This window comes from Ammodytes marinus (assembly GCF_949987685.1).
Source record: "Ammodytes marinus genome assembly, chromosome: 16".
Taxonomy (NCBI): Eukaryota; Metazoa; Chordata; class Actinopteri; order Uranoscopiformes; family Ammodytidae; genus Ammodytes; species Ammodytes marinus.
In genome coordinates this window covers 24381198-24392475 of record NC_137220.1, presented here as the reverse complement: position 1 = coordinate 24392475, position 11278 = coordinate 24381198, and the positions used below count along the sequence as shown (strand labels likewise).

At 41.8% G+C, this 11278-nt stretch overlaps 1 protein-coding gene across 1 annotated transcript in view; it reads right to left on the bottom strand.

Annotated features, from left to right (window-relative positions):
- Positions 1 to 1600: 1600 nt before the first annotated feature.
- The window catches only part of sdr42e2 (short chain dehydrogenase/reductase family 42E, member 2), a gene marked incomplete at its 3' end in the record, with an annotated part of 11095 nt that continues 1417 nt past the window's right edge, over positions 1601 to 11278 (bottom strand). Inside the window, exons 2-12 of the mRNA XM_080043563.1 lie at positions 11008 to 11278; positions 8437 to 8532; positions 8116 to 8173; positions 7873 to 7991; positions 7614 to 7689; positions 6438 to 6520; positions 5271 to 5408; positions 5010 to 5075; positions 4518 to 4581; positions 4330 to 4403; positions 1601 to 1849 (exon numbers count right to left, since the gene is read on the bottom strand). The exon at positions 11008 to 11278 is cut by the window's right edge and continues 168 nt beyond it. Of these exons, the coding sequence (XP_079899689.1) occupies positions 1601 to 1849; positions 4330 to 4403; positions 4518 to 4581; positions 5010 to 5075; positions 5271 to 5408; positions 6438 to 6520; positions 7614 to 7689; positions 7873 to 7991; positions 8116 to 8173; positions 8437 to 8532; positions 11008 to 11278 (1294 nt within the window). The remainder of the gene's footprint in view (positions 1850 to 4329; positions 4404 to 4517; positions 4582 to 5009; positions 5076 to 5270; positions 5409 to 6437; positions 6521 to 7613; positions 7690 to 7872; positions 7992 to 8115; positions 8174 to 8436; positions 8533 to 11007) is intronic.

Genomic DNA, 11278 nt, shown 5'->3' with positions numbered 1-11278 from the left:
TAGCTTAAACAGACTATCCTTCGCAAGTTCCGCACAGTAAATGAATGCTAGCTAACAAGTATTTAGCATGTGGTACCTACTACTAGCCTACTACTAGCAACAGCCCCGGACAGCCAGTACTCGCCTCTGTCTAGCTTTAAGCAGCAAGTACTTTGGAACTTTGTCAGTGTTCTACCTATGGGCTATTTTGTTGCTACTTCTGCTCCTTTCTAAAAACTGGGTAACCCTCCAGTGGAGACAATGTGACGAAAGGCCATGTGAGTTGCCCTACACGCTAGAAAAGTTGTGCCTGGTTGAAACAGTGAGTTCTTCGTGTTGTTTTCATCAATAACATTGGCATTTGAATACCAAGGGTTTGGAACTGTTTCTCCATTAGGCTATTCCATCATGACTTCATGTGGGTTGGTTTCTCAGCATGCAAATGTTGTCCTCTTTATTTATTCCGTCCCTGCCCCTCAGAAGCATGAAGGCCTGTTTCCGCCACCGGATGGTGATGCAGATATGCAACGTTATGTTTTTCTCTCCGTCAGCAGATACAAATGTAATAGGAAAATATAATCAAATCCTATTAATATTTATCCTAGAAATATAAATCTCCATCGTGCACGTTCAGGCTCGTGGTAGCGTGGCCGAGTGGTCTAAGGCGCTGGATTTAGGCTCCAGTCATTTCGATGGCGTGGGTTCGAATCCCACCGCTGCCAATGGTTTTACCTTTTGTGGATCACTCATGGGTCCCAACCATAAAATAGTAGCCTATTTAAAAGTTAACAACACAAGCAAACACTTTGTAATAAGAAAACACTATGTACATGCTCCATGCGCGTGTATTGCTTATTTTGCTGCAGCATATTACTACACTCGGCTGGGGAAAAAACTTTGGCAGTACAAGTGCGCCCTCTTGTGGCAACGCGCATACTCAAAGAAGCACCAGTTTAGTAAAGGCTATCTAATTAATTTCAGATGTCTGCATTTTCTTTTTCTCCCTATAAACGTTTTTTTTTTTATTAAAGTAGAGGAGAAATGGAACTTATAAATGAATGGTTATTGTAGTTATGAAATGGTCAGGGTCAGTGGCATTTATTGTTAATGCTTTTATTTCTAAATTGTATACATTTTTCCAATTAAATAGGCTACTAATGAAACACTGAAGACAATGTATATTTTAGAACCTGGAAGCATGCTTTAAATACAATCCATCCAAAATGATTATAGTTAAAATACAAAGTTAGATATATTTTTACTTTAAATGAAATTTCATAGTAAATTCAGACCATATCTAAATAGAGTACATTCACACAACTCAGATGTAATACTTTTCAGCAGCCTTATACACATTTACCTACACTAAAACGGAGGAAGAAATCCCTGTCTGAAAGAATGAAGCACAGAAATGACACAACTTGACATAGTGAAGACTTATTTGTAGGCCGTATTTTCCGACGGCTTCATTTTATTTAATCTGGCACATACTTGCCATGGTCAAGCACAACATTTAATTTCCTAACAAACAGACAAAGTGTCTGATCCTGAATTTTGCTTGAGAAGGCTTATTGTGCAGCTGTCCATCAAATGTTTTTTCTTCTTCCAAATAATAAACTGCTCAGCTCTGACAGAGTACGCAGGAGAACATGAGCAGCACCAGACCCAGACCCATGAGCAGCAGCAGGATGAGGTGACGGGGCAGCTGGGAACTCCAGGAGAGGTTGAAAGGAGGCAAGCTGCGACGAGGCTTTCTGGACTTCAGGTACTGCTCCACAGAGTCTGACAGGCTGTAGGCCTTGGGACAGTAGCCCAGCTCTCGACGGGCCTTGTCGATCTTGAAGGTGTGACTCACAGCTATGTTCCTCACCTGCATTGGAGAATGAGGCGTTTGTGTTAAGTGCACTTCACAAACTTCTGCATTGGAACAGAAATCCTCTCTTTTAGACCAGTGGTTGCCAACCCTTTTTGTCTTGTGTACTCCTTAAAGGAACACTTCACCCATACGGAACCAGCGTTCTATCATTATAGAATAACTATTATAATATAATGAATGAGGTTTTTCTTCCCTCAGTCTTCCCTTGGCCCAGCTGTCCTGTTATTCCTGACCCTTACTGTGATGTCACAGTAAAGACACTGTAGGGTTAGACAGTGAGACCATAAAACACTCTTTCTGCCTTTTCTCAGGCTAAGATGATCCGATTTAATTTTTTTTTTGCACATTTATACTAAATAGGATCTCCGAGTTCAATACACCTTCATATTCCAACCGGTGAAGTAGGCCTTTAAGCGGGTTGCCATGCCAAAAGTACCCCCAGACACATGTGGGATGTTTCTCCTAAATTTGTACTTACGGTAGCCTATATTAAACCATTTGTAATTGTATCTAATCCAACTGCTCATTAACGTAAATCATTTGCATAACTCTCACTTAATATATAATAGCATTTACACTTGACAATGAAAATGATTGTGAGTGAAAAAGAAAATGTAACTTGTAGTTTCTTATGAAAAGGTATTTAATTTGTTTTTTCTTTTGTGGAAATACATTTTAATCCCTCATTTTTCTATGTACCCCCTGCAATCCCCTTAAGTACCCCAAGGGGTCCGCGTACCCCTGATTGTGAACCACTGCTCTAGCCGGTGAAGGTCACACTGTCAAGCTAATAGCTCAGATTAACCTCAGTTTGGAAACACTTGGTTTTACATTCTGATAGGCTGTGACTGATGGCTGCCTCTGGTTACTGCATCTTCTTACCGCCGGGGATAAGGTGTCTGCATGTTCAGTGCACACAGTAATGAATGAGTTCAGACAGGAACCAGCCATTCAGAAGAGGCCCCTGAAGCTATCTCTCTGTATTGCGGTGTAGAGTCTGTGGCTACCTGAAGATCCTCTTTGTTAGAATGCTAACAACGACAAAAATGCTGAGCCCTGCTCATCCTGTCTGACTTGAGACACTGGTGACTGTACCTCTCCACTGCCTTCAATGTTTCCTCAGCTGAGACAAACGCTGCAGAGGGAAGCACGGTCCAACCAACCCAGGACAACCCTATGTTTGTTCCCCTACCATCAGGGAAGAGTTACCCCTCTGTAAGAACCCGGATCATCATGCTGAGGAAAAGCTTTTTTCATGCTTAGTTGGTGTGATTATAACTTTGTGTATTGCTGAGTGCCAACACAAATTTTGTTGTAGCAATACAACGACGATTAAACTTCCTTAGTTCCTTATGTCCTTCCCTGCCTCAGGCATCACCTTACTGAGTTCAGGACATAGATGATGTTTTTAAAAATAATGTTGTTTGTATATCGGGTAAAGGTCAAAGTAAAATGTGCCTTCTAGCAATGGCACTTCCTGTCAAACTTCCTCTTGTGCTTCCTGTGCTGACCCACAGGGCAGTTTATGGCTGTGTTCCAAACGGCCTACTAACATCCTCCCTCCTACATACTCAACATGTATATAAGATACTCTCTACTTAACGATTGATTGTGTTTGCGAGGTTCGTTGGACTGTTTACACTGAAGTATACAGAAGCAATAAAGAATGTAAAAAAAAACTTCTGTGTCGTTTGAAAAGACGCAATGCATTGTGGGGCGGTTGAGTAGGAGTAGTAACCTATCGATCCATACACAAAATCTTAAGTAAGTACTCATCCGGGCATTTCTCGCCTACACAAACTCGCATACACAACCACAACATACTGAAATTGACGTCAGAATTAGTATGAGTAGGACGTCAGTAGGGCTTTTGGAACACAGCCTATGTTTTATTCACAGGAGACACATTGATCCCCCTGGCCAGCAGCTGTGTGACAGAGTGAGCTCCAGGTGCAGGCCCACGCACACAGGCTCAGCTTTGGTTTCTGCTTCATCACACATTCATGAGGACCTCACGGGGCCGACCCAGGCTCCTTAAGGTGCCATAGTAAGCGCTGCTGATAGGAGAATACCCGCCCTTAATGAAGTCTGCCTTCACTTTTGCGCTGGAGACGTAAACAAGGATCTGCTCGTCAGACGTAACCTATCCCCGAGACACACGACACATTCTTTCAATTAGTTAGCTACACCTGCATCGTGCATGTACTGTATGTTCACACACAGCTCGGCACTGTCAGTACTAAGTAACCCTATAGAGATGTCGTTAACGTCATCCACAATGCATTCATTCATGCACGTCAGACAGAGCTTTCAGAATCAGATGCCTTTTTAGTTCAAACTTTAAGATTTTTTTGAGACTTTTTTTCCTACTATCAAATATTTAGTTTTTTTAAGCAGAGTTGTGAACATTTTGGTTTGGTTGTACAGAATTAATTTAAATTTTTTTCAAAGAGACAGAAGGGTCACATTATTACCTCGCTTCTGGTTAAGAGGAGAGGTACTTCTATCACAGGTCTCAGAACTGCGTGCAAGTATTCCACCAAGATGGCTGAAAAAAGAAGAAAAGCACACATTAAGTCGGTGTTAGTGACAGCTTTTTAAGCATATATGGTCTATTTGTAATAAAAGCTGTACACATTTTAGAGAAAGAGAGATGAGCTACCTGCTGAATAGACGAGTGAAACAGGCAGGCTTATCAATGGTCTGCTGTAGCCCAACCCTTCAAACTGCAATGGCAACACCAAAAGAGTGGGAACTTATTGACAATTAACGTCTGACAAATTAAAGTGTAAATATCCTCGGATAAGGCCGGTGTTATTCTCTGTCTTGCCAACATATCTCTTATTACTGTTTAATCTATCCTGTCTGTAGCACACAGCCTTAGAGCCCATTTGTTCCTACTTAAGATGTAAACCTCTAAAATGTATAGTTTCATTTTCTTTAAAGGTGCAGTAAATCTTCTAAAAGAGCTGAACACCACAATTAATCTGCACCTGGTTTACCAGGTGCAGATTAATTCCCATCGGGTGTAGTAAGTATTGACGGCAGCATGATGAGGTTGTATTTGTTTGGAAGATATTTTATGTAAATCCTTATGGTGGAAGTCATGGAATTAAATTAAAAAAAATTATACAAAAAAAGCCATTTAACTCACCAACGGCGTCATCCACTCAAACAGATTGACTGAAACTCCATCATTAATAAAATAGGCCTGTCCACTCTGCAAAAGAGGAACAGGAAACAATGGGGTCACGTAGGCAAAAATAAATGCTGTATAAAAGCAGGATTAGCGGGACTAATCATCATGAATGGTTAAGTCATACATCTGTTACTGATTGTAAAAAAATATATATATATATTCTGTGTGGTTTGATTGCAGGAAGTAGTCTGATCCCAAGACTCTGTTCTGACTCACAGCGACACAGCTCCTCTGCAGTGTGAGCGCCTCGGCCGCCAACGAGTGCGCCACAACCAGGTTATCCACATGAACCCAGTTCATCCTGGCACGGGGGTCACCGAACCTGAAACTGAACAACCGACGCTCCACATTCACCTGAGATAGAGAGAGAACAGTGGACAGTTTCATCTGTGCTGCTGGGGGGGGGGGGGGGGGGGGGTTTCATAAGCCCCACCACGGGTAAGTGTTCCCCTTTCACGTATATTTACTCACTTCTGTTTTCAGACCACAAGTGTATTTTTTTGTATGTTTTTCTTTAACATTGCCAGTGCTGTTTGGTTAAAGTCTTGCCATGCAACATTGACAAAAAAAATTATTAACCTTTGACATCATCCAGGGTTGTTCAGTTAGCCTAGCTTTTCAGCAGCTGACTGTTTTAAAAAGAATGTTGGAGCTTCTTTGAACGCCTTGTACAGATCAGTAGCCCAAGCAAGTATGACTTGTCTATTGATCTGTGAATACACTGAAAATCATTTATTTACAGTCCCATATAGTGTTATATCTTGGTGACAAGCTGAATATAATGTATTAAAAATGTATCTATTATGTTTTTCTGCTCTATGAATAGTACCAGGATATTATTTACCATCTAGAACTGTTCGTTTATAATGCATTTCACCAATTATGACAGGTTTTTATAGGCACTTTGGGTCCCTGGCATCTTTATAGCCAGACTTATAGCTGGGTTTGTGCTGAAAGGAAAATATCCCAACAACAGCAAACATTAATGCATAGAAACTTGGTTTATTTTTATACTTTTCTCTTAAAAACGGAAGCTCCTGGCCTGCTTTAATTAAACGTAATAGTTTCTGGGAAAAACATGAATGACCATATTAAATTTAGACACATTTTTGTGGAAAAACCAACATATAGAGTAGTGGATAGGGTTGAAGGCAACCTATAATAGGCAGTATATAAAAGTCAACCATAAACCCAGAACATAACCAACCCCATCCAGTGCTTCGTCTGGGGGGACAGAGTGGAAGAAAATATGGTTGTAACTGGATGCCTACAGAGCTCTATCAATAATGTAAACTGTACTGCCAGGGAGGCTTCAGACACTGCAAGATGTAGCAATGAATCTCCACCATGTTACTATATGTTTGGCTTGTGTGAGTGTCTCACCATGACTCTGTGAAGGTGTCTCCTCTCCCCTGGTCCATAGATTCCACTGGGCCGCAGGACGCAGGTCCGAAGAACACCTCCACCTTTACAAGAAAGGATTTCAACCATCATTGAATATGTGCACGTTTGTCTTTTTTAAAAACATGATGCTACTTTAAGAGGTTAAGCCAAGTTTATTTCATATCAAATTAATACAGTATGTAAGTGAATGGCTCTGGTTAACAATGTAAAAGCCTGTTCACACTAATAATTCATCACTGAGGTGCACTGGTGGAAGAATTTTTCAGACCTTCTATGTAAAATGACCAATACTGTGATTATAAAAACCGGACTGGAAGTTATGTACTTTAGTAAATGCTGGTGGGTTGTCTTTACACCGCCAGACCTTTGAGGTTGAAGTATTAGCAAAATAAAATAAAAAGAACTCCTGCGATGGCAGATACATGAACTTTATCCTGCAGCATAATGAGGCAGCCTGTAGCTCTAAGGTTGATTAAAAGTATAGGATGAATACCGCTGATAGGGAGTAGGGTCACACTGAAGGAGGCAACGGGAGGCTCCATGCCAGTTAATGTACAGAATGAAGAGGAACTTGAGACCCCATTAAAGAAAATTCGTAGCATGTGTCAAGTGTCTTCTCCAACACAAACAGGTGCTTTTGTTTCCAGTTCTAAATTTAAACTGCTGTAGCCATGCTCTAAGTGTGTCTCCTTCATTTTTGACCATGGAAAAGCAAAAGCCAGGTTTGTAAACCCCTTTTTCATGTAATCCTGTGATCACGCTAGCCTCGTACTTCATTTCATTTGTACAGAAGGTCTGGAATCACTCAATTGACATCCGCTAACTCATTAGAAGGCGGGTGTCTGTTGAAGTCTAAAACTATTGGATCTGCCCAGTGCCACTCTGGATCTGCCAACCAATCGCATAACGTTTGGTTGTGACGTATGTCATGCGCCGGCTTCTGACTACAACTGAAACTGCCGCACGTCATTGTTCTCAGCCACTCCCTCTGTTCGCTGATTGGACCGCCCAAAAATCTGGCGGCGAAAACCCACTAATATACCACAGGCCAAGACTGACTACTGAAGGGAAATGATAATTGAGCGGAAGTAGGCAGGCGGGCGATGCCAGGCTACGATCACGCTGTGTAATGTAAACTCATTGATGGCTTCACACCTTTCAGGGAGCAACCGTTGGTGGCCAGGACTGTCTGCTCGGCGATGGCTTTAGTCCTGGAGTAGTGGTCCATGTGCTGGAGCGGGAAGACAAGTACATACATTAAAGTAACCTCTCTAGTACTGAAAATACCTTATTGTTGGCTAATGTATGGGACGTTTACACATTTGAGTTTAGTTGATAAACAGGCAGATTTATAGGAATTCATGGGTAACATTTCAATCTTCATTGTATGTCAGCTGTTATTTTTGTCACTCACTACTTCAGAGGACACATAGGCCACTGAGGCCTCGTCCCCCTCCTCGATGGGTTTCCCATCAAACACCACATTGATGGTGCTAGTGTACACTAGTCTGGGGATGCTCCTCTCCTTACACACTGAAATACAGTAGGACACGCAGAATGTCAAGAGGCCTTTCCCCATCAATTATTGAGTATGGATTTCAAATGGTAGTGAATGTGGGATACTTGGTGTTGAAATCATTGCCGCGTGTATCCTCACCGTTAATTACATTATTGGTCCCTCCGACATTGACTGATTCCACCTGCTCTTTCCTCAGCTGGCAGACAGACAGAAAAAGCAATGTAAAAGGCAATGTCACTTTTCATTTAAAAAAAATATTTCTATCTTATGTCACCTCCTGTGTCTGCTGTATGCAGCTTAAGTACACCTCAGTTTGGGTTATTGGATAATGATAGAAATCTTAATAAACAGTGATTGACATTGAATGCATTGAATTTAAATTCTTCATTTTGTCCCTGAAATACTGTTTCTGTTGTGGAAGTGTCTCTCACAGCATACAATCTCATGAGGGGCAATCACCTGTTCTGGTCCCGACATGCCGTAAGATGCCGTGTGGAATATACAACCTGCACCTTCGCACACCTTGTAGAGGGACGCATAGTCCCGGATGTCACTCTGTAAGAAAGAGGGAATCAACTGTACTAGCAGTTTGACAGGTTCACTCACACATCATTACATTCGGTCAGTTACATTTGTCAGTGTGAGTGAATAACCTTCCCATGAAAGGACAGTGGTAATTAAGGTAAGTGTGCGATGAAGCCTGCATGTGAAACCTGAACCTATAGTCTCCACCCTGTCTGAGCCCAGTCGGCATCTGGTGCTCTGAGGCGGATCACTGGCCTGTCTGTTTCCAGCCGGCCTGCAGACTAACCTGTGAGACACTCTGATGCTGGCTGTGTGAGGCAGGAGGAAATACTAGAGTTGATAGTGAAGTTGGCACGCAGCAGTGTAAGTTATAAGAGAAACGCACACCATGAATTCCATGTAATGTAAAAGCCAAATTAGGAGCAACAAGTTCAACATATTGCTGCAAGACCAAAGCCAATAATGAATGTTTTATTTGAATTTAATGAAAGATAATAAATATGACGTTCCAAGCGTGTCTCTGTGCGTGTGCATTTGCATTTTGTTTATGTGTGCATATTACACTCTAAACACATTAGATATGAATAAGAATGAAAATTAATGAGCCGGGAGAGGAAATTGGACCCACTAAGAATTTTCAATGAGCTCCACCTAAATATAAATGTCATGACATGACAAGATGATGAAGGATTCATTGTGACTTCAGTCTTTAAGACATAATTTAAGAAAAGGGGGAAAATATTCCAAAAGGTTAAGTATCTGGGGCCTGTTTCAGGTAGCTGGTTTTGAGGCAACCCAGAGTTTGTTCGCTCTGAGTTAGTGGAAACTATGGGTTTTCCGTTTCAGGTAGCAGGTTCAGCGCGACCGAGAGTCAGTTACTGCGGCAACATACGCCGTGGGTCTAACCTGCTGGATAGGTGGTTAGACCTACCCTGAGTTTGTTTTCACTTTACGCTGCAGCTCCGACTGAAGAAGGAGTGTCACTGTCACACGCGTCCCTGTACAGTTTGAAGCAAAATCACTCCACAGAAATCTCCATCGGGATGTTTTTATCATTTCCTGATGATTTTACGTTTGACCGATCATTTATCTGATCAGTAGCCTTGTTCTCAGCCCTCGGTCCGTTCATATAGGCGGCCACCTTACACATCGTGACATGCTCTACATTCAGATTAATAAACCTATTTGTATTGTATGCTTTTTAACGTCTGTGCCACTGAACAGATTTATGTCAGGTGGATTCATGTAACGCTGCGGCTGCACGCGATTGTTACTGTTCACTTGTGCGATCCTAAAGTCACAGACGAGCCCTTTTTATATTCATATTATAGCCTAATATGAATATAAAAATTATATAAATAAGTGTATAATAATTTAAACTGTGATCACTTGAGGAAAATGGATCTGATAATAAATCAATCAGGCTCTTCAATGGAAACTGTCACCTTATGTGTCAGACGTTAATGTCTTTCACTCCCCATTTAAAAGAAGCGACAGTCTGTTTACTGCACAGTGGGCTATTAGGCTACAGCTTCCCAAATACAGCGAATTTAAAACACTGTCAGAAATGCTGTGCCGCGCCAGCTTTATTACTTTACTGCTGATATGCGTAACTTTTTAAAATAGACTATGGCTTCTCATACGGAAGCGAAGTGATTGCTCTGTTTTTTTCTGAATTGCCGAGGAGATTAGATCAGAGTTATGTGACAATATACCCGTTAATTCTTCTCCATAGGCTACCATAAACTCATTCGTTAATATTTCTAACTCCAGTGGGAGGAGCAGAGAAGTTTTTTTTTCTTTTTTTGAGAAGTGGAGAAGTGGGAGGATCACGCATTTGTTTCTTCTGTTTCCATGGTGAATCATGTTATCAGCGATCCATTGACGATGGCTTTTATGCACACGCTCCACCCAGAGTGAACACGCTCAGAGTTGATTAACCCAACGCTGATCCACTGTTCTGTAACCGAAAACCCAGAGTTACTCATCAACCCTGCGCTCTGAGTTGACCAACTCAGAGCGCAGGATTAAACTCAGAGTATGTAAAACCAGCTACCTGAAATAGGCCCCTGGACTCTGTTAGTTTGTCCTTTTTGCTGACTGAAATCATTTTTCTCCAAAATTGATATTGAAAGATTATTTTATTGTCAATTTTGTCAGATTCTGTTTCTATTCACAAACTATGTGAATGTTAGTAATTGTCCTGCATCTTTCTGATTGATAATAAAAAACAAATAATTACAAGACCTTACTGGTCCCTTTTGGATCCAGCATGCAGCAACCAAACCGTGTGGCTGGTACTAGGCCTTCAATATGAGGTCAGAGTGCTCTTTGGCACAGTGAAGCGAAGGTATGTACATGTCTTTTCAAAATGATAATCGTCATTCATTGTTATTGGGTGAAATGTAGGGGAAAAAGAAAAGAAAAAAAAGAAGAGAATTATTAATTGTAACAGAATATAAAACAAGCAAGTCCCAAATTATGTCCCTCTCCACTGTCTTGTACCTGATAAAAGATGGCTCCATCAGGGATGTCCCAGGGAGGCTTGTTCAGGTCCAGAAGGATAACTGTCTTCCCCTGAGCGGCCAGTTCTCTCCCTAGTCTGAAACCAAAGTATCCCGCTCCCCCTGTCACCACCACCTTCCCAGAGGCAGCTTCCCCCAGGCCCACAGCGGCCTCCTCTCCCAGTCTGGAGGCCGTACACTCTGGGTTGCTGCAGCTGGAAGCCATGGCGCTGTGGAGCCTGTGGCGCAGGGCTCCGGTGGGGGTAGAGGCC